Raw genomic sequence first — 26,959 nt, forward strand, 5'->3', positions numbered from 1 at the left:
TACTGGAAAGTTTAGTAAAGATATAAACTTCATTTTTTAAAAGTTGCAATGTAATTAACTAAAACATATGAAATAAAACAGTTATATGATCTGCTATATATGGGGGGAAAGATGGCTCCCTAAAAGAGCAGTATTTCCCACCAAGGACTTAATCCAACTCCTTTTGAAGTCAACAGGTAAATTTGACTTTGACTTTAACGGAAACTGGATAAGGCCATGAGTATTTAATATGGTCTCCCTCAACATACTTCCTTAATCTCTTGCCTACCATGGTATGTTATTTTTGGTTGTTAACTAAGGCCTTGACTCTGCAAACACTTACATGTATGCATTAATTTACTCATATGAGTTTACTGAATCAGGGATTAATTTATTACCTGATCCTGCACCCACTGTTAATGGGTGCTTTGCCATTCCCCTCAATAAGGCAGGGCTTCTAAGGGGCATTGTCTTATTTGCCTGTAACACCTGTGTTGCTACAGAAATAAAAATACTAAAGGTAATCTACTAAATCAGGTGGGGGTGAAAAGGCTATTATTTGGCTTTTCATATATAAACAGTATCAAATAGTGCATTAGACAAGGACGAGCTAATGACTTGGGCAAGAGAGCAAATTTTCCACATAACTCATAAATCCCACTGGAGTTGTGGAGAAAAATTACTCTAGCTGCCAAGGTGGGAGAAAAATCGTCATCATGGAAGAAGCTTCACATTAAAAACACTCAGTGTCGGCATCACTAGCACCAGGATGGGGGAAGATCGAGTCTAAAGGGGGCCCCAGGTCCATCAGTGTTCCCCCTCCTTTGACAAACATGAGACAACCTCAGTGGACCCCTGCTTCCTCAATGAGTGACATCCTGACCCCAATGAAGTCAGTGGGAGTTTTGCCATTGATTATTTATCCTGCCCCGCATCTGCAGGGATCTGCTGTGTGGCTCAGAGCTATACTCCCCCGCATGGTCTCATGGCTGAATCCCAGAGACCCCTCTGTCTGCGCTGCCTGGTGCCTGGCAGGGAGCTGGATGTTGCCACTCCCACCCCAACTCATGCGCTCCTTCCCGTCGGTCCCATTTGCAATCCTGAGCCCCTCTCCCCACACAAGCGACGCAGCCCCGCCCCACCACCGGGGGGGGGGGGTCGGTTCACTCTGCCCTCTGATCCCACCGTGAGGCTCCTGCCCTCTGCCTCAGCAGCACCTCGTCCCCCGCACTCCAAACTCCAGGACTCACCCAGCTGCCGTTATTCCGAGGCCACAGCAAGAACCACCGCCCCTTCCCCTGACCGAGCTGTAGCGGGAACACCTGCTTCTATCACCCCCCGGTAGCGGCCACCATACAGAGCCACTGCCTAGCGCTGTGTGCGACCCCTCCCCCCTTGCACGCGCAGCGCCTTGTCTTCAGCTGCCGTTAACGGTCCCGCCGCGCGTGGCCCCGCAGTGGAGCGCGAGACGCTCTTGCTCTTGTTGCTGGGCGGGCCGGGCCGAGCGGCTGAGGGGACAGAATCCCCAGCGCAGCATCAGTAGCGGTAGCAGCAAGGCGAGGCGCTGGGACTGGGATCCGGGGAGGGGGTGGGGCCAAACCCAGCCAGCCACTCAGAGAGAGAGATCTGTGTCTCCCCAGCAACGGGCCTGGCTGGCCAGGGCTGCGCCTCCTCCCTCCATCCCTCCCTGCTGGTCATTATCTCGTCTTCCCCCCGCCCCCCCCCCCCCCAGGTTCTGGGGCTGAGGCAGCCCCCCTCACTCACCCTGCAGGCTGGGATTTGGTGTGTGAGTGGGAAGGTCTTTTATTGGCCTAATTTCCTCCCTCCTCGTCGTCCCCCCCGCTTTCCTGCCACACTCCACCCAGAATTGAGCTAGTGTAACTAGGAGGTGATTCTCCTGCTCCCTCCTGCTGCTGTTCTGTAGGGGCTGCAGGGATCTCCTCTCTGCCCAGATTTGAGGCAGGGCTTGAGGCAAGGAGGAGATTATTTGATCGAGGGAGGGGAATTTTTTGAAGGGGCTTAGCTATATCTATAGTATTTTGCGAGGGGGGAGAGAGTGTTTGGTTACTGACCATGGGGAAGGACCAGGAACTGCTGGAAGCTGCTCGCACTGGGAATGTGGCTCTCGTGGAAAAACTCCTGTCGGGGAGGAAAGGAGGGATCCTGGGCAGTGGATCTGGAGCTATTCCCCTATCCAGCTTACTGAGGTAGGGACATGATTCCCTAGCAGCTGCTAGGGATATTCACCTCCTCCCCATCATCACCTCCCTCATCCTCATGCCTGTATTCTTCACAGTAACCATAAATTGTTCACTCTCGCTAACAAGTACAATGTGTCAGTGTTTAAAGTCACAGCCATTCATTATATTAATATAGTAATTTTAAATTCCCTGCCTTCAATGTGTCAGCAGGGTACTTGTTTCTGTTGTATTACTAGCATTGGTGCAGAATTTAGGCATTTATTGGGTGGATTGCTTTGCACAATGGTGTAGTCACTCTCACATTTCCTTTAGAATGGTATCTTTTCTTCTTTGAATGCTTTTTTAATATGTGATCCAGTTGTTAATGACAGAGAAGCTATTGTGTGTTTGTAGTTATATGGAAAAACCCACAACTTCCCCCCACACTCTCACCCATGGTTACTACTGTCACTTGCAGAAAAAATTAACCATCCCATGGTAATGAGTCTGTAAAATGAAGAAAGGGAACCTTCTGATGAGAGGTCTTCAACACAGAATAGGTGTAAAACTTATGAAGCAGGTTAGGTAATAGCAGTGGTACTTTCAAGGTATCTGGATTTAGTTGAGTAAAATTAGGATACTGGTCATATCCAGGTGAAAGGAGTCAACTTTAGTCTTTAGTCATATGTCATGCAGTATGTAACAGGGCTTTTGATGTTAAGTTTCATCATGTTGCAAGTGAGAAGTGCATTATCATAAGCATTTATGACATTTGACATTTTTCAAATAAGAAAAGGTCTGCAGCACGCAATCTGCTACCAGTACTATACACTACACTAGGCGCAGCACAGTAAGATAGAATGAATTGAAACCCTATTGACCTAAAACTTGAACTAATCATTAAATGTGCTCTACTGGAAGAAAAGAAGTAGACCCAGATTAATGGAAATTCTTTAAATGAAAGGCAAGAAAGGTTAACTCATTTGAGATTCTATTGTCAGTACATCTCTATTTTCGAGGGCCCAGGCCACTTTATTTATATTACATGTGATATCCTCCATAGTAGAAATTGTAATATTCCTGTCAAATTATACCAATTTAACTCTATTTTAAATTTATTTAAAAATTGTTATGGCAATAAACAACAGTTTAGACACCCTCAAAGTTCTGTGATGCCATAGTGGCCACAGCACAATTAACTTTTATTTAATTACTTCTATGTTGGCCAAAGTTAAAATACATTTGTGCAATTACTTTTGGTATTGTAATTGAATAGCCTGCTTAGCAAGAAAAATGTGAGATAATTGGTTGAATTTAAATGATAAGAATCACTTATTAAAATGTGATACATATTTCTTTGTTAGAACATCATTTTTACCAGAATGAAGTTCATTTCAGTGCAGTGATTATCCATTCATGAACCACTTCAACTAGATATATTTAAATAGTTAATTTTTTTAGAGCTTTCCCCTCTGCACTGCTGTTGCACTGTTACTTTCTTATTGTAAATCACAAGTCCTATAAATCTCTGCAGGAAAGTGTGTTTGCTTGTGTTTTTTCTGATTATAGAAAATGGGTATATTAGGTGCATTTACAAAGTGGTTTGTGTAATGTACTAATGGATATAATAGAAAACTGCTTAATGGGTTATGGTAGTCATTGATTATTAGTGACAAAGTAAACATTTCATACTATATAAAGTCAGATATGTTCTTTTTCTACAGTAGGCACCTTGGTTTGTTTTACTATAATGAAAAGAAAACTAGTACATTATTGTGACTATGAAACTTCTAATGTTATGTCTCAAAACAAAGCAATGGATAAGCTTTTTAAACCTTTAAAAAACAAATAAATGTAAACAGGAAACTTTAAGCAATTTCAGAAATAAAAATACAACATACAACAATTTTAAAGAAAAATTATGAAAGAATTAGATAGTGAACTGATAGATACAAGTGAAATCTATGGACTCGATCCTGCAATCACTTACTACTCGGTGTAGCATTTTCTACAATGAATAGTACTATGATGTTGTCACCTGGACTACTCATAGTAGTAAGTAGAGCTGAGCAAAATTTTTCAACCAAAACTTTTTTTGGTGAAAAAGGTAGATTTGGCAACACAAAAACATTTTGCAAATTTGTATAAATTTTGCCACAATGTTTTGGTTTAAAAAAAAACCCAACAAAAACATTATTAACTTTTTTTATTTCAACTTTTTTTTAAATGAAATGTTTCAGTTTTTTAATTCTAAATGCCTTTTTATTTAAGAAAAAATTAAAGTGTAAAAAATGCTCCAAATCAAAATAAAATATTTCAGGTCAAATGAAATGTTTTGTTTGACACAAAAATATTTTTTCACAACTTTCAATTTGCCAAAAGTTTAAAAAAATGTTATTTTTGGTTCAGCTAAAAATATTTCCCTCCCAGTTATGTCTTGAGGTAACTACAAGACTAAGCATTAAGGGATTGAGGGGTGTATGTGTGTGAGAATGATTAATTTTTTTATTGATTTTTTTTCATAGAGAAACAAAAAGGTAAATGACTTTCAGCTTGTATATGTTTCTAAATACTTCATACAGTCTCTAATAGAAGTACGCAATTTTACAACTTGTCAATGCTGCAAGACCAGAAACTACATAGACATAACGTATTATGTTGGGGGTAACAATAATAAAATAAAAGACATACATGAATAGGGAAGGGAAGGGGTGGAGTTGGGGAGGGTCTGGAATTCTTTAAGCCGGGGTAGTCAATTATTTTTTGTCAAGGTCCACATTTCTTGGTTAAGATATAGTCAAGGACCAGACCCCAACCTAGCTCCCCTCCCCTAGCCCCCCTGATTGCCACCTCAAGCTCCCTGATCACCTGCCATCTCCCTGCCCACTCCACCCGGAGAGTAGGGTGACCTTATTTTCCTAAACTGTAAATGGGACACATGGGGGCTGGCCAGAGCCACCTATCATTGCTGCTCATCCCCCCTCCCCAAATGTTCCTTGATGCCCCCAATTGAGCCAAATAGCAGAGATGGAGACGGGGTGTGGAGGGGGGAGGAATGGGTATGGGATCTGGGCAGCAAAGCAGGGTGTGAGTGTGTGTGTGTGAGAGAGTACTTTTGAGCTTGCAGCCTGGAGAACTATGGACTATTGGACTATGATCCAGCTGGCGATGTGATGCCATGCCCCGCTGGGGGCTCAGATAGCAGAGGGGCAGAAAGGAGGCCCCAGGTAGTGGGAGGGACCAAGGACACTCAAGATAGCAGCCCTGGGGAGGTGGGGGAAGGCCGGGATGTGGCAGAAGCAGGTGACTGGAGGTGGACTGGGGAGGGAAAGAGGCCAGTCAGAGTGGATGGGTGGGGAGAGGGCTCCGGGGACTGGCCCTGATGGACAGGGGGTGGGGAGGACACAAGACCAGGGTGGAGGGCTCTGGGAACCGCTCAGGGACAGAGACATGAGGCTGGGGTGGAGGCGTCTGGGACCACACTGGGGGCATGAGGCTGTGTGTGGGGGATTTGCTGTGCCTGGTGCCCTGGCACAAATGGATGCTGTGGGACCCCATCAGGCACTTACCTGCTGGGTTGCCCTGTGGGGCCTACAGCCCACAAGTAGCAGCTCTGTAGTCCAGCCAGCCCTACTGTCTCCAGGGAAAGAAGAGAACAATTTGAATCAGCTCTGTTGTCTGATCGGTCTGCAGTGTGAGCATGTGACACCCCATCATCACTCCCTGATTGGAGGGGCAGGGTGTAGTGGAGACACATTAGGCTGCCCACAGCGGGGTGGAGATGTCTCCCCCCCACCCCTCCAACATTGCTGCTCGCCCCCTCCATCCCTGGACTACAGCCGGTGGAACTGAGGCTGTACAAGCAGCCGCCCAGGGACACACTGTGCCCCACAGCCCAGCCCAGCTGAACCATCCTCTGCTGGGGGGGGGGGCCCAGCACTGGGAAGTGGGCATGGTTCCAGCCCTGGATCAGCTTCATGGTCCGCCTATTGACTACCCCTGCTTTAAGCCATCTCAACATGCTTTTATCCACATCTATCTAGAAATGGGGTCCAATTTTCTTCTAATTCATATGATTGCTCTCTATGTGATAGGCTATTCTTTCTTTTGGCTGTTAACTCAAACAGTTCCGAATACCACTGCTATATTCTGGGCATAAGCCTACTCTTCCATTTTTGTAGAAGAATGCGCTTGGTGATCACTGCAGCCCTCAAACACCAAAGTCTTTGTGGTGGAGCTAAACCCAGCTTAGCAGGTAACTAACCAAGGGTATAACTTTTGGCTGAGGTTTGACTGCTGAAATTGAGCACTATTTTAACTCTCATACCTTCTTTCCACACTTGCCTGGCTGTTGGAGAGTCCCATAGAATATGGGTCAAGGTTCCATTTTCTTTCTTCAAGTACCAACAATCATCAGAGGATAAGGCCTTTATCTTGTACAACCTCAGAGGCGTCCAATGCATTTTGAATAAAATATTTTGTTATAACAAGAATATGTTGAGATTCACAGAGGCATTTCTAAAATTATATAATATGCTGTGGCACTGGGATTCTTTTAAGGGCTCTAATAAAGCCCCTCCACGTGCTTTCATAAAGAACTCCAGACAGTGGAGTTTCTCTTCATTAACAAAATATACATAGTGGACATGGGCCTGGGGAGTTTATTAAGTGTTTCTAAAGTTCCCAGTAGTTCTGGGACCTCTGGACAAAATGGATAAAATATCAGATGTCAGTTGTAAGTACTGCAAGTCCACTTAGGAAGGCAGGTCATAACATTGTTATAGCATTAGAAAAGGGACAAAGGCCTCATTATTGACCATCTGGGAAATCTACATGATGCCCATACTTAGCCAGTTCTTCTAATTTATAGGTTTGTTCCCAATTTGCAAGTCTGCGTTGCCCCAAATGGGTGCTTTTGCAAGACTGTGAGGGTGAAATTGGTACCGCATGGCTGGGACAGCCCAGACCCTTAGTGCAGCCACCACTGTAGTCACCTTATTTTTCTCCATTGGACAAAAGAGAAATCGAGGAGACCAGCAGGGGGAATAAGATGTATTAATGCATGTTTAGTTTCCACCCACATGGGTGTAAGGGTATTTACATGCTGGAACCAGTTTGACATCTGTGACATCATAAAAGTTGAATAGTAATTTTTTAGGTTGGGAACCCAAACTCCCCCTTCTCTATAAGAGTTGGGGTGTTTAAAATGATAGCCATGGGAGTTGACCAGGGCCCCACAGGAAGGCTCTAATAATGCTATTTAATTTTCTAAAATAAGATTATGATCTCCTGGGTCTCAAACCCAGGCCTGTGAGTTCCTATACAGCAATTGCATCCCAGCATCCACCCAATGTCTGATTAAATGTGGTAGGCCAAAGAGCTACTAGGACTACAGCCTCAGCCAATGCACCACCCACAAGATCCCTGATTGGAGGATCACCCAGCTTCACCAGTTGGTCCAACCATGATATTTAAGCCAGAAGGAGGGACAGGAAGTTGTCTGAGCAGCTTGGTGATTCTCTGTTGCTGCTGTATTGGGCCCTGTTTCTGCCTGCATTCTGCACACAACACTGTTCCTGATTCCTGCTCGGCTCCTGCCTTACCCCTGGTTCCCTGCCTTTGCTCCTGGTTCCCACACAGCTCTGTGGCTGTGTAGTGACCCAGCTAGGCTATGGTAACTGTAAAAAGAGACAGAGTCAAACAAAAAGGATTATTTAAAATTTTTAGAACTTTATAAGTGAAAACCCAAAATTTGTACCAAGAGATTAAATAATATAGAACATTACCAAGTACTTGCCACATATAAACTATAGGTTACAAACACAGTAACCTCTGTGAGCTTGTACAGGCTACTCTTCCTTACTCTGTGCAGTTAATACCAAATAACAAAAGAAATTACTCCACAATATACTGGGTCACATTAGGGAAGCATGAACTTTTCCTCTCCTTGGTTGTAAATCCAGCTCTACTCTTGCTGTCCGATTCTTTGCTTCTCTTCAGTTGGAAGTGCTCCTCAGATTCAATGTTTCTGTGGCTGTACTTCTTTGCACAAGTTTATCCACAAGCAGAGTTTCTTCACCTAGTAGCCCTCCTTTGTCCTATTAGGCACCTTTGACCTGTGTTCTTTCAGTAGATGTTCAAACATTCATTCTCTCTGTTTGTTTACTTTAGGTCCTCTGTGAGGGTCTTCTTGTTTACTGTTTTCAGGATCTGTTTTCATTTTAACACAGCTTTTTGAGCAATTTGCTTTTTCACCATTATATGTCCTTTCAGTTTTTTCCCTTGATACTCTCTTAGTAAGTCTGTAGATTTTATTTACCTCTGCTTCCCTTCTTTAATAGTGTCTGCTCACGTACCCAGGTCTATTTTTTTCTGCTTTTCCTGACATGAAACCTTTCCTATTTTCTTTCTTTCCTTCTCACTTCCCAAAAGAAAAAGACAGATGGTGATACCTCAATCTATGCTTCTATTGTGGTGAGCCAGGCCACTTCATATCCATCTGCCTGGCTTGAAGCCTGACCCAAAAGATCTGGAGAACAAGCCAACCCAGTCCTGGTCCAATCTGCGCATGAAAGTAAGGTATAACCCTGAGTCCCAAACACAAGTCCTGAGAGGGACACACACTGGATGCCACCAGGAGGTGCCAGAACTCCAAGTGCCTGTTAGGTTATGGATCCCTGGCCAGCCTCAGCAACTGCCCATGCAGAGAGCCCTCATTGATTTGGGCACCAACTATAATTTTATGGATGAGACAACAGCCCAGACCCTGCAGGTTCCCTTAAAATCAAAGACCTGAAAAGAAAAATGCAGACTCTCTCCCTCCCCATCGGGATTATGATTGTCCTATAGACTTACAGCCCAGGGCAACAGTCCCATTCAGCCAGGTTTATGCCATGTCTGAATCTGAGCTAGTACCCTTATGTGCATACCTTTGAGAGAATTTGGCCACAGGTTTCATCTGTAAATCCAACTCACCTGCTGGGGCACCTGTTCTCTTTGTGAAAAAGAAAGATGGCAGCCTCCTTCATTGTGCAGACTATCGGGCGTTGAGCCAGATAACAGTTAGAAATCTGTACCTGCTGCTCCTAATCCAGAGCTGTTGGACTGAGTAGGGGGCCACTTGAATATTCACAAAACTAGTCCTTCAGGGGGCATACAACCTTGTGCTCATTAGGGCTGAAGATGAGTGGAAGATTCTCGGACCTGCTATAGCCACTTTGAATTTTTAGAGATAAGTCCTGACAAATGCCCCTGCTACATTCTAGCACTTCATTAATGACAATGTCCTGGGACATCCTACATCAATACATAGTAGTATGCCTTGATATTATACTTTGTGACAGGGTCGGGCCAGATGGCTACAGGAGAGTAATAGAAGGCAGATATATTAGCCCCAGGTTAAGTAGGTCTCTTTTCCCTGGGTAAGGTAACAGGGAAGGTTCCAGAACAATCAGGAACCTTCTGAAGACAATTAAGACAGACAGGCTGATTAGAACACCTGCAGCCAATCAAGAAGCTGCTAGAATCAATTAAGGCAGGCTAATCAGGGCACCTGGGTTTTAAAAGGAGCTCACTTCAGTTTGTGGTGTGCGTGTAAGGAGCTGGGAGCAAGAGGTGCTAGGTGCTGAGAGTCAGAACGTGGACTGTTGGAGGACTGAGGAGTACAAGCATCACCAGGAGGAAGGTCCTATGGTGAGGATAAAGAAGGTGTTGGGAGGAGGCCATGGGGAAGTAGCCCAGGGAGTTGTAGCTGTCGCACAGCTGTTCCAGGAGACACTCTAGACAGCTGCATTCCACAGGGCCCTGGGCTGGACCCCGGAGTAGAGGGCGGGGCCGGGTTTCCCCCAAACCTCCCAACTCCTGGTCAGACACAGGAGGAGTCGACCTGGACTGTGGATTCATGAAAACTGCCAAACTGAGGGCTGCCGTGAAGCTCCAAGGCGAGCAAATCCGCCAATAAGCGCAATACCCACCAACGTAGAGGAGGAGGAACTTTGTCACAACTTATTTTTTCAGGCAATCCCAAAGAGCACACAACTCATGTTTGAACTTCCTGGAGGGGCATCGCCAATGTGGACTGTATGCCAAATTGAAAAAAGTGAGCCTTCGACTGTGTTTCTACTGACTTCCTGGGATTCATTCTATACCCAGAAAAATCAAAATGGATCCAGAAAAGGTAAAGGTGGTCCTCGGCTGGGCAGTGTCCCGGAACATCTGCAAACTGCAGTGCTTTCAGGGCTTTACAAATTTCGGCCGCTGGTTCATCTCAAAATTCTCAGGGCAGATCAGCCCTTGAACCCCGTTGTGTAAGAACACCCAGTTCAATTGGATTCATGAGGCCCAAAGAGTCTTTGAGCGCCGACAACTTGCATTGACCATTGACCCTTACTAGCTCACCCTGGTACCACATAAGTCTTCATTGTGGAAGCAGATATTTCTAACCTGGCAATTGGAGAAGTGCTCTCCCAGAGACCTGGGCCCCAGCAAGTGATGCACCCGTGTGCCTTTTATTCTAGAAACCTCATTCCCACTGAGCAAAATTATGAAATCCTAGACAAGGAACTCCTGGCCATCAAGACTGCCTTCAAGGAGTCGTGACACTACCTCGAAGGGGTCCAACAGTCAGTCCAAGTATACATGGACCATAATAACTTGGAATATTTATGGAAGACCAAAGCCCTCAGTCAGCAACAGCTGTTCTTCTTCCATTTTAATTTTAAAATCTCCTGTCATCCAGGTACTAGGAACAACAAAGCAGACACCCTATCCCCAAAAGAGGAGCACTATGCTGACCTGAAGGGACCCACCAAAGAGACCTCCTACATCCTTAAGTCCCATAACTTCCTTGGTACAATGCTGCACTCAGATCTGTTTGCTATAATCTGCTCAGCCTCTACCAAGAAGACTTCCCCGATGATCAGGAAGCCACCAACCAAAAAGTGCATGATATCCAAGATGGACTGACCTTAGTGAAGGGACACACATATGTTTCCCATGGTTGCCCCCATGTGGTGGCCCTGCAGATGTGCCATGATTCCCCCCAGTGGTGCATTTTGGCTGTTCCAAAACCCAGCATCTAGCCTCCCATTTCTTTTGGTGGCCCCAGATGCATGCTACAACACAGGCATATGTAGCATCCTGTGACGTGTGCGCCCACTAGATTTCATCATGGAGCTACCTGAGTCCAATAGCTATACAACAGTCTTAACTATTGTTCACCACCTCACAAAGATGGCCCACTTTGTGCCCTGCACCCAGGTACCCTTGCCTGAGGAGGCTGCCTAGCTATGGGTAAACCAAGTCGTCTGCCTCCAGGAACTCCTGGAGCACATTATTTCTAACCGGGGTACTCAGTTCATCTCTCACTTTTGGCAGTAGACCCTCCGATTGTTGGGAATATGCTCCTGCCTCTCTTCAGCTTGTCATTCCCAAACAAATGGCCAGATGGCAAGGGTGAACCAAATCATGGAGCAGTATCTCCAGTGTTACATCAACCACCATCAGAATGACTGGTCCTTGCTGTTACCCTATGCAAAGTTCACATATAATAGCGCCGAACACACCTCTTTGGGACAAAGCCTATTTTTTGCGAACTAGGAGTTCCACCCCCTCTTCCATTCTGAACTATGCACAACTTCCCCCAACCTGGCAACGTTGGAATGGGTACAACTGATCCATTGTATTCAGGGAAAGCTAAAGACCCACATGGAGGAAGCAAACAGGATTACAAGAGGTACACAGACCAATGATGACAGAAAAGTCCCAACTTTGCTGTAGCTCAAAAAGTATGGCTCTAAGCAAGGCATCTCCATACTGACAGACCATCCCATAATCTTGATCACCAGTTCTTTGGCCCATATTGAATCTGTTGACAGATCAACCCTGTCATCTTTGAACTCCTCCTTTCTCATTCTCTCATAATCCACTCTGCATTTCATGTATCCCTGTTGAAGCCATATGTGGCTAACCCTTTTCCACACAGGACCCAGCCAACCCACCCACTGGTGTCTGTTCAGGACCACAATGGGTATAACGTTCACAAAGTCCTTGATTCTAAAACTAAGTGGGGAAAGCTGTGGTACTTGATTAATTGGAAAGTTTACGGGCCTGAAGAGCATTCCTGGGAGCCTGCTGAAAAAGCCCAAGCCCGCAAACTGTAAAAGCCTTTCACAAGAACCATACTGAGAAGACCAGCCCATTGACATCTTGAGGGTGTGTGTGCGGTGATGTCCTGTGTCTCAAACTTAGGGCTGTGTGTTCCAGGACATCTGTCACATCCTGGCCTCCACCCAATGTTTGCTGAAACCTGATGGGCAGAAGAGCTACAGGAACTACACCTCGGCCCAGGTACCACCCACAGGATCCCTGATTGGAGGATTGCCCAGCTTCAACCATGCTATTTAAGTCAGAAGGAGTCACAGGAAGGTGTCTGAGTAACTAGGTGATTGTCTGTTGCAGCTGTATTGGTCCCTGCTTGTGTCTGCATCCTGCATTCTGCACCGAACCCTGTTCCTGGTCTATACCTGACTCCCGCCTTTGCTCCTGGTTCCCACCATGCTCCTGCTCTGTGCCTGATCCTTGCCTCTCCTTGGGTTATGCCTCACTTCCAACCATCACTTACCTGTCCTGGCTCTGATCCCTGGCTCCGACTTCTGACTCTGGCTTGTCCCTTGGATCTGGCATTTGGTATATGACCCTGACTCCGACTCTCAACTTCAATTCCTGGCTTTGACTCTGACTTAACCCCAGCTCTTGTAATCCACAGATGACTCTGGTGCTGATCATCAACTTCATTTCCCACCCTGGACCCCAGCTTTGTTCACTAAACTGGACTCCTGCTCTGACCACTAGGGCAGACCGCCTATGTCGCAGTCCCTAACACAGAAAGAGGAATATACACAGGTAGGTTGTTTAGACTATAGAGGAGCCTAGGCAGAATATTCGTTTTTATTGTGTTAACCCTTCTCCACAGGCTCAGGGAGAAAGGGATACAAATAGATGGCATCCTAACTATATGAGAGAGGATCTACATTTATTTTCACTAGTTTGTTAATAATTCTTGATACTTTTATACCTAGGTATTTAATTACATCAGTTTGCCTTCAGAAACTCCATTGAGAGAAAGCATCACTACATGACAGTTGAGAGATTTCCAGTACAGTAGAACCTCAGAGTTACAAACACCTTGGGAATGGAGGTTGTTTGTAACTCTGAAATGTTTGTAACTCTGAACAAAACGTTATGGTTGTTCTTTCAAAAGTCTACAAGTGAACATTGACTTAATACAGTGTTTAAATTTACCATGCAGAAGAAAAATGCTGCCTTTCCTTCCTCAGAGTTCACGCCTGGGGACTCAGAGAAATGTCCCTTTTACTGTGGGCCACTATATTAATAGCTTTGGGCATTGATATCATGTCATTACCACCCAACAAATCAGCTGGTAACTTCTCAAGAAGCCCCACTTTCAAAGTACCACTTAAAACTTCCCCTTCCAATTCAATGTAGGCTAAAGACATCATTGTTAAATAGTCCTAAAGCTAGCAGGTTTACCTCCTCTCTTGAAACCAAGTGACTCTTCTGATTCACATTTCTCCTGATCAGGGAAACCTGAGCACCATAGTCTTCCCACCTCTGGCACACTTTGCTAGTTACTTTGGCCATTTTTATAAATTCTTTGTCTACCTCCAAGAGGTCAGACCTGACAAAGTTAACCAAAGTTCCCTTTGCCGCTACTGAAGTCTGACTCAAAGGTAGCTGCATTAATCTGAACGGATCAGGGAGTGAAATTGGACACCTCTCCCACATTCTTAGGGCATTGCTTTTTCATGTGATCGAGGGACCCACATGACTCACACCTTGGGCCCCTTTTTTGGGCTAGGGTCAGATAACAGAGTTATTAGGTGGACACCAGTACTGGTGTGGGCTAGACTTCACTCCCTCACCCCCTCCCAGGGACAAACCAGGAACCCACTCTTACTCCAGGGTTTTGCCCTTCCTTTTGGGGCTTGCACTCCCTGTATAATCTCATTTGTAAGTACAAGTCAGCTATTTTGGCAACTGCTTCCACTGATATTAGAGTTTTCTCCACAGCAGTTAACATTTCCTCAGTGCAGGCTTTGCCATATGTACATGCACAAGAGAGAGAAAGAGCACAGACCTCAGTGAACAGCTTCTGAACAATTAGATCTATCAGCTGGTCATGGGTGTTTGCCCCTTTACTGTTTATATATTTTTTCAAATAATCCACCATTTAATGCACATGTTCTGCACGACCTAATGTACCAACCTTCTTGAGTTTCCTGAATTTGAGGTGATATGCCCCAGTGTAATTTGAAACCTTTTACACAGAGACATTTAAAAAACATTGTATTTCATAGCCTCATTTACATCCATATAATTAAACATCTGTAAAGTTTTACAGTTAACTTGGAGATCAGAACAGTCATTCTTCAGACAGCAGGGATGTTATGTACACTGGAGATCCTTTTGAAGGTGCATAAATATTCTTCAGTGCAATCAGTCTTCCTGTAACTTGGGCACAATTTGTCTCAGTCATGTGGTCTTTGGAGTGGAGGAGTAGCTGGTGCCTGAGGGATCTCTCCTTTTTCCAGTATGCTCATGGCATGCAGCCTCTCCTTTCTTGGGCTTCTGCTTCTCGGGCTTTGCACCTTTTGTCTTCCAGCTCCAAAGCTCTCTGATATGCAGCTATCTCTGCTGCCTGTTCTCTGTCTGCTGCTGTCTGTGCTCTCTCCGCTGCTGCCTGTTTCTCTGAGGCCACCCACATCTGGTATTCCTACACCTTTTCTGATTTAGCTATCTCCAAGCTGCTCAGCTCTATCTGCAGAGCTGTCTTCACTGGGGGCAGTGCCTGCTTTCATCTTATCTTGCTTCATGAAGGGAAATCTCAATTCCTCAGTGTTTTTCCCTGCCGTGACTAAACCCTGACCTGGGCATTGCTCCTTTAGCTCAGAGGTGGGCAAACTACGGTCCATGGGCCACATCCGGCCTGCGGGACCATCCTGTCTGGTCCTTGAGCTCCCGCCTAGGGAGGCTAGCCCCTGGCCCCTCCCCTTCTGTCCCCCCTCCCCTGCAGCCTCAGCTCGCTGTGCCACCAGCACTCTGGGCGGTGTGGCTGGCTCTGGCCAGGCAGCACAGCTGCCAGTCCTGGTGCTCTGAGTGGCATGGTAAGGGGGCGGGGAGTGGGGGAGTTGGATAAGGGGCAGAGGTTTCCAGGGGGCAGTCAGGGGACAGGGAGCATGGGGTGGTTGGATAGGCATGGGAGTCCCAGGGGATGGGGGTGTGGATAGGGGTCGGAGCAGTCAGGGGGCAGCGGGGGGGAGTTAGATAGGGGGTAGAGTCCCAGGGGGGCGGTTAGGGGTGGGAGTGTCCCAGGAGGAGGCGGTCAGGAGGCAAGGAGCGGGGGGAGGGGGGATGAGGATGGGTTGGGAGTGGATAGGGAGCAGGGGCAGGCTGTTTGGGGAGGCACAGCCTTCCCTACCCAGCCCTCCACATGGTTTCGGAACCCAATGTGGCCCTCAGGCCAAAAAGTTTGCCCACCTCTGCTCTAGCTGCTGCTTATTCAGTTTGGAGTATGTTTCTGGTCTACTCATTTTGGGGTTTTACTTCATTCTATTTCCCTTACCTAAAACAAACAAATAGAAAATACCTCACTTTTTCACAAGTGAGAAGATTGGGAACAGGCAAAGAAACGTAGGTTTTGTCTACACTGCAATTGAATGGCAAAACTTGTCATTCACAGGTGCTTAAAAAAAGCCCCTCCCGAAAGACAAAAGTTTTGCCGCAGCAAGTGGCAGTATAAATGGCTCACTGTCGGCAGGAGCCCTGTCCTGTCGACAATGTGAACACTGCTCATAGGGTGTGGAAATATTTTGTTGGCAAAAGTGCCGACAAACAGCGTTTACACTGCTTGACTTTTAGAGACATGGCCGTGTCGCTAAAAGCTGTGTAGGGTAGACAAACCCTTATACTCTAGTTTACAAGTGCTTGGAGTTCTGATCCTTAGCTAATCTGCAAAGTGGGTGTAAGATCCTGTTGACTATGCCATTGTGACACTCCATAGGTGTACCCAGTGTTATGAGGCATCTCACCAGCACCAGCCCTCAGCATGACGGAGTCTTGTTTGTGCCTGCTGTGGATCTGCTCCCAGCACAAGCACTATCTACCAGGCCTTCACAGGCCTCACTCTCTTTGTACAGGTTAGCGAAAGGCACACACCAACCCCGCAAGTCCTCAGAGCATTCCCTGTCATGTGCAGCCCCCTGTGCACTGAATTACTCTTGGGGGAATTCTGCACTAAAAATTCTGTGCACAATTTTAAAATTATGCAAATTTGTCAAAATACTATAATCACACCAGTTTCAATTATTTTTGTAATTTATTTCAAAATACCTGTCAGCAAGTATGTCTGTAACAATACAGACACACAAAACAATTCTCCCAGGAGCAGCCTGTAGAACAACCCAGTTCCTGTTTTTCTGCCCCCCTTCGCAGAGTCCAGCCAGGGGGCCAGACACTCATACCCTCTACTGTCCTAGTGCCCAGGGATCCAGAGGGAGAAACGGCCTGATACTGGGTCCTGGGCTTGCATGGAGTTCCCTGCGTGCTGCCGTCTCCTTCCTTCAGGATGTGCTGGGAACTGCTGCTGCTGGGAACCCTCCAGCTCCTTCCTCCTCCCCCTAGCAGTGTCTTCTATTTTTGAGCTGGGCTCTGCTGGGTCTGGCAGCCCCTAGTGGCAATCAACATCTCTGCAGACCATTTCTTTGGGGAAAAAAGGAAATTCTGTGTGCACATTAGTTTCTGCAAAATTCTGCATTGCGCAGTGGCGCAGAATTTCCCCCAGGAATAATTGAATGCTCACAGAATTAGTAGGTCTGTTGTTCCTGAAAGGACAGTATCCAGCAGCTTGTAAGACTCAACTCTTGATCACCACTTTACTTAACACCACAACACTTAGTTATATGTATAGTGAAAACAAGAATACTTTTTTTTTTAGAGTGACCAGATGTCCCAATTTTATAGGGACAGTCCTGATTTTTGGGTCTTTCTCTTATATAGGCTCCTATTACCCCTCACCCCATCCCAGTTTTTCACGTTTGCTGTCTGGTCATCCTATTTTTAAGGCTATGATTTTTTTCATGGAAGTTGTGGAAGTCATGGAATCCGTGACTTCCAGTGACCCTCTGTGACTTCAGCCCATAGTGTCCAGGAGCTGCAGGGTTCTCCCGCCACCTGTGGCAGTTGGCACCGCCCACCCCCACGAAAGCTCCCGGCCATTGTGGCCAGCAGGGCTCCCTGTAGCTCCCAGCCAGAGGAGCCCCTCTGTGGCTCCTGGCTGTTAAGGCTGGAGGGGCCCCTCTGTGGCTCCTGCAGCTCCTGGCTGCCACAGGGGGAACCCTGGAACTCCAATCCCCCACAGGCAGTGGGGGCAGCTGCTGAGCTTCCCATTTTGTCACAGATATTTTTAGTAAAAGTAACAGAGAGGTTACGGGCAATAAAGAAAAATTCATGGAACCCCATGACCTGTCTGTGACTTTTGCCCATGACCTCTATGACTTTTACTAAAAATATCCATGACAAAATCTTAGCCCTATTTATTATTAAAGAACAGAGATTCAAGTGATAGTGAGAATATCGGAAACATAGATTCATAGATATTTAGGCCAGAAGGGACCATTATGATCATCTAGTCTGACCTCCTGCACAATGCAGGCCACAGAATTTCACCCACCACTCCTAAAAAAGACCTCACATCTATATCTGTGCTATTGAAGTCCCCAAATTGTAGTTTGAAGACCTCAAGGAGCAGAGAATCCTCCAGCAAGTGACCCGTGCCCCATGCTACAGAGGAAGGCGAAAAACCTCCAGGGCCTTCCAATCTGCCCTGGAGGAAAATTCCTTCCCGACCCCAAATATGGCGATCAGCTAAACCCTGAGCATATGGGCAAGATTCATCAGCCAGATACTACAGAAAATTCCTTCCCGGGTAACTTGGATCTTACCCCATCTAAAAACCCATCACAGGCCATTGGGCCTATTTACCATGAATATTTAATTACCAAAACCATGTTATCCCATCATACCATCTCCTCCATAAACTTATCGAGTTTAATCTTAAAGCAAGATAGATCTTTTGTCCCCACTACTTCCCTCGGAAGGCTATTCCAAAACTTCACTCCTCTGATGGTTAGAAACCTTCGTCTAATTTCTAATCTAAATTTCCTAGTGGCCAGTTTATATCCATTTGTTCTTGTGTCCACATTGGTACTGAGTTTAAATAATTCCTCTCCCTCTCTGGTATTTATCCCTCTGATATATTTATAGAGAGCAATCATATCTCCCCTCAACCTTCTTTTAGTTAGGCTAAACAAGCCAAGCTCCCTGAGTCTCCTTTCATAAGACAAGTTTTCCATTCCTCGGATCATCCTAGTAGCCCTTCTCTGTACCTGTTCCAGTTTGAATTCATCCTTCTTAAACATGGGAGACCAGAACTGCACACAGTATTCCAGGTGAGGTCTCACCAGTGCCTTATATAATGGTACTAAAACCTCCTTATCCCTACTGGAAATACCTCTCCTGATGCATCCCAAGATGACATTAGCTTTTTTCACAGCCATATCACATTGGCAGCTCATAGTCATCCTATGATCAACCAATACTCCAAGGTCCTTTTCCTCCTCCGTTACTTCTAGTTGATGCGTCCCTAGCTTATAACTAAAATTCTTGTTATTAATCCCTAAATGCATGACCTTACACTTCTCACTATTAAATTTCATCCTATTCCTATTACTCCAGTTTACAAGGTCATCCAGATCCTCCTGTAGGGTATCCCTGTCCTTCTCTAAATTAGCAATACCTCCCAGCTTTGTATCATCTGCAAACTTTATTAGCACATTCCCACTTTTTGTGCCCAGGTCAGTAATAAAAAGATTAAATAAGATTGGTCCCAAAACCGATCCTTGAGGAACTCCACTGGTAACCTCCCTCCAACTTGACAGTTCACCTTTCAGTAGGACCCGTTGTAGTCTCCCCTTTAACCAATTCCCTATCCACCTTTCAATTTTCCTATTGATGCCCATCTTATCCAATTTAACTAATAATTCCCCATGTGGCACAGTATCAAACGCCTTACTAAAATCTAAGTAAATTAGATCCACTGCGTTTCCTTTATCTAAAAAATCTGTTACTCTCTCAAAGAAGGAGATCAGGTTGGTTTGGCACGATCTACCTTTTGTAAAACCATGTTGTAATTTGTCCCATTTACCATTGACTTCAATGTCCTTAACTACCTTCTCCTTCAAAATTTTTTCCAAGACCTTGCATACTACAGATGTCAAACTAACAGGCCTATAATTACTTGGATCACTTTTTTTCCCTTTCTTAAAAATAGGAACTATGTTAGCAATTCTCCAATCATACGGTACAACCCCTGAGTTTACAGATTCATTAAAAATTCTTGCTAATGGGCTTGCAATTTCTTGTGCCAATTCTTTTAATATTCTTGGATGAAGATTATCTGGGCCCCCCGATTTAGTCCCATTAAGCTGTTTGAGTTTCGCTTCTACCTCAGATATGGTGATGTCTACCTCCATATCCTCATTCCCATTTATCATGCTACCATTATCCCTAAGATCCTCTTTAGTCTTATTAAAGACTGAGGCAAAGTATTTGTTTAGATATTGGGCCATGCCTAGATTATCCTTGACCTCCACTCCATCCTCAGTTTTTAGCGGTCCCACTTCTTCTTTCTTTGTTTTCTTCCTATTTATATGACTATAGAACCTTTTACTATTAGTTTTAATTCCCTTTGCAAGGTCCAACTCTACTTGACTTTTAGCCTGTCTCACTTTATCCCTACATATTCTGACCTCAATAAGGTAGCTTTCCTTACTGATCCCTCCCTTCTTCCACTCCCTATATGCTTTCTGCTTTTTCTTAATTACCTCTCTAAGATGCTTGCTCATCCAGCTTGGTCTACAACTCCTGCCTATGAATTTTTTCCCCTTTCTTGGGATGCAGGCTTCCGATAGCTTCTGCAGCTTTAATTTAAAATAATCCCAGGCCTCCTCTACCTTTAAACCCATAAATTCTTCAGTCCAATCCACTTCCCTAACTAATTTCCTTAATTTTTGAAAGTCAGCCCTTTTGAAATCAAAAACCCTAGTTGCAGATTTATTTTTGTTAATCCTTCCATTCAGTTTGAACTGAATTAGCTCATGATCACTTGAGCCAAGATTATCCCCTACAACCATTTCCTCTATGAGGTCCTCATTACTCACCAAGACCAAATCTAAAATGGCATCCCCTCTAGTCGGTTCAGCAACTACTTGCTGAAGGAATCCATCAGCTATCGCATCTAGGAAAATCTGAGCCCTATTATTATTACTAGCACTCGTCCTCCAGTCTATATCTGGGAAGTTAAAGTCTCCCATGATCACACAGTTTCCATTAGTATTTACTTTATTAAAAACATTAAAAAGGGCTCTATCCATATCCAAATTAGATCCCGGCGGTCTATAGCACACCCCAAGCACTATCCCAGGGGAGGCTCTAATAGTTTTCTTCCCCAATTTAATTGTTGCCCAGACAGACTCGGTCATATCCATTTCATCACTTCTTATTTCTTTACATTCTATCTCATCATTGATATACAGTGCTACTCCACCACCTTTACCTTTATTTCGGTCTTTCCTAAACAGCACATACCCTTCAATACCTGTAGCCCAGTCATGACTACTATTCCACCAGGTCTCTGTTATACCTATAATATCTGGTTTCACTTCCTGCACCAGTAACTCTAGTTCCTCCATTTTATTACCTAGGCTCCTTGCATTGGTGTACAAACATCTTAATTTTTGCTGTTTGGCCTCACTCACATTCTGTACCCTATTAGGCACGGTTATTTTACTACCAGTATAACCTATTAGACTTGTATCTACACTGCCCTTCCTCCTACCTACAGCTGTATCCACTCTTACTTCATTTTCTTTCCACTCTATGCTAAATTCTGGCGTGGAGATTACCTGGACATCTCCCAACCATCTCCCCCAAATTCCTAGTTTAAAGCTCTCTTAATCAGTTGTGCCAACCTCCATCCTAGAAGTCTATTTCCTTCCCTACTCAGATGAAGTCCATCCCGAGAGAACTGTCCTCTATCCATGAATGCCTCCCAATGACCATACATCCCAAAGCCCTCCTTATAGCACCACTGCCTAAGCCATCTATTGATAGTCATAATCTTGTCACACCTTTGTTGCCCTTCTCTAGGAACAGGCAGAATCCCACTAAAGATCACCTGAGCCTCAATTTCCTTAAGCGTCCTCCCCAACCTAGCATAGTCTCCCTTAATACTTTCCAGCGAGAATCTAGCCGTATCATTTGTTCCCACATGAAGGATAATTAGGGGATTCTTTCCCGCTCCCTTTAGAATCCTTTTCAACCTCAGGTCTACATCCCGTATCTTAGCACCTGGAAGACAGCACACCCTCCTATTTTCTGGATCAGCTCTGGTTACAGGCCTATCTATTCTTCTCAGTAAAGAGTCCCCAATCACATAGACCTGCCTTTTCCTAGTGACGGTGCTATTCTCCAGTCTATCCCCTGTTCCCTCTGGCTGCAAGTTCTTTCCATTCCCATTCTCCCTTGTAATCCTTTTTAACCCATCCTGTATCCTCCTAGGGCTCATATTTGGTGTAATCTCCATTAACTCTTCCCCTTTTCCTATAGGACTAACCGCTCTTCTCTTCTTCCTTGCCCTGTCACCTTCAGTGACTACCTGCTGAGCCCCTTCGTCATTTTCCAACTCTGCAAACCTATTCTGAAGCTCTATTTCTCCTTCACTAGCCCGTCTTTTCCTCTGCCTAGTTCTTTTAGTCACATGCTTCCACTGACCACTTTCCTCACCCAGTCTCCCCTCAGAATTCCCTAGTCCTGCTTCCATCTGCAAGTCTGAGCTTTTCCCTTCAGATACCTCATGTCTTTGCTCCATAATCTGCTCAAACCCCTTCCTAAACTCTACCAGACTTTCCACCTGCATCTCCAAACCTCTGATCTTTTCCTCCATCAGCTCTATCAGACGGCATTTCATGCAGACAAAACTCTTACCAGGTGCCCCCTCCAGGATCATGTACATACCACAGCTTCCACATCCAGTCATCTTCATTGTGTCATCTGCTACATGGGTCACTCCCACTGCCACCTCTGAATCTGTCATAGCCTTTCCACCTAAATCCTGTTAATCAGGGAAACACAAACCACACCCAAACACCACCACCCACAGCAAAAACAAACCCCACACAAGCACCACAAGATAAACTCCCCTGTCAAACTCCCACTCAAACTCCCCTGTTTACAGCTCTGTTTGCTAGCTCCTGTGCCGCTGCAGCTGTCTGTGCCGCTGCCTGACTGGCTGCTGCCTTTATAGGACCCCTAGTCAGTGAAGCCCCGCCCCCTAATCAGGGCTCAGCTTCTCTCCCAGCACAAAGCCCCTACAAGCCTCTACACATACAGATACTACCAATACAAAACCAAACAAACACAAATACCTTCTCCTCCAACAGAACTCCCACTCAAACTCCCCTGTTTACAGCTCTGTTTGCTAGCTCCTGTGCCGCTGCAGCTGTCTGTGCCGCTGCCTGACTGGCTGCTGCCTTTATAGGACCCCTAGTCAGTGAAGCCCCGCCCCCTAATCAGGGCTCAGCTTCTCTCCCAGCACAAAGCCCCTACAAGCCTCTACACATACAGATACTACCAATACAAAACCAAACAAACACAAATACCTTCTCCTCCAACAGAACTCCCACTCAAACTCCCCTGTTTACAGCTCTGTTTGCTAGCTCCTGTGCCGCTGCAGCTGTCTGTGCCGCTGCCTGACTGGCTGCTGCCTTTATAGGACCCCTAGTCAGTGAAGCCCCGCCCCCTAATCAGGGCTCAGCTTCTCTCCCAGCACAAAGCCCCTACAAGCCTCTACACATACAGATACTACCAATACAAAACCAAACAAACACAAATACCTTCTCCTCCAACAGAACTCCCACTCAAACTCCCCTGTTTACAGCTCTGTTTGCTAGCTCCTGTGCCGCTGCAGCTGTCTGTGCCGCTGCCTGACTGGCTGCTGCCTTTATAGGACCCCTAGTCAGTGAAGCCCCGCCCCCTAATCAGGGCTCAGCTTCTCTCCCAGCACAAAGCCCCTACAAGCCTCTACACATACAGATACTACCAATACAAAACCAAACAAACACAAATACCTTCTCCTCCAACAGAACTCCCACTCAAACTCCCCTGTTTACAGCTCTGTTTGCTAGCTCCTGTGCCGCTGCAGCTGTCTGTGCCGCTGCCTGACTGGCTGCTGCCTTTATAGGACCCCTAGTCAGTGAAGCCCCGCCCCCTAATCAGGGCTCAGCTTCTCTCCCAGCACAAAGCCCCTACAAGCCTCTACACATACAGATACTACCAATACAAAACCAAACAAACACAAATACCTTCTCCTCCAACAGAACTCCCACTCAAACTCCCCTGTTTACAGCTCTGTTTGCTAGCTCCTGTGCCGCTGCAGCTGTCTGTGCCGCTGCCTGACTGGCTGCTGCCTTTATAGGACCCCTAGTCAGTGAAGCCCCGCCCCCTAATCAGGGCTCAGCTTCTCTCCCAGCACAAAGCCCCTACAAGCCTCTACACATACAGATACTACCAATACAAAAAACAAAACAAACACAAATACCTTCTCCTCCAACAGAACTCCCACTCAAACTCCCCTGTTTACAGCTCTGTTTGCTAGCTCCTGTGCCGCTGCAGCTGTCTGTGCCGCTGCCTGACTGGCTGCTGCCTTTATAGGACCCCTAGTCAGTGAAGCCCCGCCCCCTAATCAGGGCTCAGCTTCTCTCCCAGCACAAAGCCCCTACAAGCCTCTACACATACAGATACTACCAATACAAAACCAAACAAACACAAATACCTTCTCCTCCAACAGAACTCCCACTCAAACTCCCCTGTTTACAGCTCTGTTTGCTAGCTCCTGTGCCGCTGCAGCTGTCTGTGCCGCTGCCTGACTGGCTGCTGCCTTTATAGGACCCCTAGTCAGTGAAGCCCCGCCCCCTAATCAGGGCTCAGCTTCTCTCCCAGCACAAAGCCCCTACAAGCCTCTACACATACAGATACTACCAATACAAAACCAAACAAACACAAATACCTTCTCCTCCAACAGAACTCCCACTCAAACTCCCCTGTTTACAGCTCTGTTTGCTAGCTCCTGTGCCGCTGCAGCTGTCTGTGCCGCTGCCTGACTGGCTGCTGCCTTTATAGGACCCCTAGTCAGTGAAGCCCCGCCCCCTAATCAGGGCTCAGCTTCTCTCCCAGCACAAAGCCCCTACAAGCCTCTACACATACAGATACTACCAATACAAAACCAAACAAACACAAATACCTTCTCCTCCAACAGAACTCCCACTCAAACTCCCCTGTTTACAGCTCTGTTTGCTAGCTCCTGTGCCGCTGCAGCTGTCTGTGCCGCTGCCTGACTGGCTGCTGCCTTTATAGGACCCCTAGTCAGTGAAGCCCCGCCCCCTAATCAGGGCTCAGCTTCTCTCCCAGCACAAAGCCCCTACAAGCCTCTACACATACAGATACTACCAATACAAAACCAAACAAACACAAATACCTTCTCCTCCAACAGAACTCCCACTCAAACTCCCCTGTTTACAGCTCTGTTTGCTAGCTCCTGTGCCGCTGCAGCTGTCTGTGCCGCTGCCTGACTGGCTGCTGCCTTTATAGGACCCCTAGTCAGTGAAGCCCCGCCCCCTAATCAGGGCTCAGCTTCTCTCCCAGCACAAAGCCCCTACAAGCCTCTACACATACAGATACTACCAATACAAAACCAAACAAACACAAATACCTTCTCCTCCAACAGAACTCCCACTCAAACTCCCCTGTTTACAGCTCTGTTTGCTAGCTCCTGTGCCGCTGCAGCTGTCTGTGCCGCTGCCTGACTGGCTGCTGCCTTTATAGGACCCCTAGTCAGTGAAGCCCCGCCCCCTAATCAGGGCTCAGCTTCTCTCCCAGCACAAAGCCCCTACAAGCCTCTACACATACAGATACTACCAATACAAAACCAAACAAACACAAATACCTTCTCCTCCAACAGAACTCCCACTCAAACTCCCCTGTTTACAGCTCTGTTTGCTAGCTCCTGTGCCGCTGCAGCTGTCTGTGCCGCTGCCTGACTGGCTGCTGCCTTTATAGGACCCCTAGTCAGTGAAGCCCCGCCCCCTAATCAGGGCTCAGCTTCTCTCCCAGCACAAAGCCCCTACAAGCCTCTACACATACAGATACTACCAATACAAAACCAAACAAACACAAATACCTTCTCCTCCAACAGAACTCCCACTCAAACTCCCCTGTTTACAGCTCTGTTTGCTAGCTCCTGTGCCGCTGCAGCTGTCTGTGCCGCTGCCTGACTGGCTGCTGCCTTTATAGGACCCCTAGTCAGTGAAGCCCCGCCCCCTAATCAGGGCTCAGCTTCTCTCCCAGCACAAAGCCCCTACAAGCCTCTACACATACAGATACTACCAATACAAAACCAAACAAACACAAATACCTTCTCCTCCAACAGAACTCCCACTCAAACTCCCCTGTTTACAGCTCTGTTTGCTAGCTCCTGTGCCGCTGCAGCTGTCTGTGCCGCTGCCTGACTGGCTGCTGCCTTTATAGGACCCCTAGTCAGTGAAGCCCCGCCCCCTAATCAGGGCTCAGCTTCTCTCCCAGCACAAAGCCCCTACAAGCCTCTACACATACAGATACTACCAATACAAAACCAAACAAACACAAATACCTTCTCCTCCAACAGAACTCCCACTCAAACTCCCCTGTTTACAGCTCTGTTTGCTAGCTCCTGTGCCGCTGCAGCTGTCTGTGCCGCTGCCTGACTGGCTGCTGCCTTTATAGGACCCCTAGTCAGTGAAGCCCCGCCCCCTAATCAGGGCTCAGCTTCTCTCCCAGCACAAAGCCCCTACAAGCCTCTACACATACAGATACTACCAATACAAAACCAAACAAACACAAATACCTTCTCCTCCAACAGAACTCCCACTCAAACTCCCCTGTTTACAGCTCTGTTTGCTAGCTCCTGTGCCGCTGCAGCTGTCTGTGCCGCTGCCTGACTGGCTGCTGCCTTTATAGGACCCCTAGTCAGTGAAGCCCCGCCCCCTAATCAGGGCTCAGCTTCTCTCCCAGCACAAAGCCCCTACAAGCCTCTACACATACAGATACTACCAATACAAAACCAAACAAACACAAATACCTTCTCCTCCAACAGAACTCCCACTCAAACTCCCCTGTTTACAGCTCTGTTTGCTAGCTCCTGTGCCGCTGCAGCTGTCTGTGCCGCTGCCTGACTGGCTGCTGCCTTTATAGGACCCCTAGTCAGTGAAGCCCCGCCCCCTAATCAGGGCTCAGCTTCTCTCCCAGCACAAAGCCCCTACAAGCCTCTACACATACAGATACTACCAATACAAAACCAAACAAACACAAATACCTTCTCCTCCAACAGAACTCCCACTCAAACTCCCCTGTTTACAGCTCTGTTTGCTAGCTCCTGTGCCGCTGCCTGACTGGCTGCTGCCTTTATAGGACCCCTAGTCAGTGAAGCCCCGCCCCCTAATCAGGGCTCAGCTTCTCTCCCAGCACAAAGCCCCTACAAGCCTCTACACATACAGATACTACCAATACAAAACCAAACAAACACAAATACCTTCTCCTCCAACAGAACTCCCACTCAAACTCCCCTGTTTACA

The 26,959-nt window shown here is 46.4% G+C and overlaps 1 protein-coding gene across 10 annotated transcripts in view; it reads left to right on the plus strand.

The window, feature by feature from the left end:
- Positions 1–1,813: 1,813 nt before the first annotated feature.
- Positions 1,814–26,959, plus strand: part of ANKS1B (ankyrin repeat and sterile alpha motif domain containing 1B) — a 770,082-nt gene continuing 744,936 nt past the window's right edge. For 2 of the 10 annotated variants that reach the window (XM_048835476.2, XM_048835487.2), the window contains exon 1: positions 1,827–2,186. In XM_048835476.2, the coding sequence (XP_048691433.2) occupies positions 2,053–2,186 (134 nt within the window). In that variant the 5' untranslated portion in view covers positions 1,827–2,052. Of the gene's footprint in view, positions 2,187–26,959 lie in introns of all 10 variants that reach the window. The other 8 variants (XM_048835480.2, XM_048835488.2, XM_048835486.2 and 5 more) reach the window with 8 other exon arrangements.

Source organism: Caretta caretta, chromosome 1 (genome assembly GCF_965140235.1).
Source record: "Caretta caretta isolate rCarCar2 chromosome 1, rCarCar1.hap1, whole genome shotgun sequence".
Taxonomy (NCBI): domain Eukaryota; kingdom Metazoa; phylum Chordata; order Testudines; family Cheloniidae; genus Caretta; species Caretta caretta.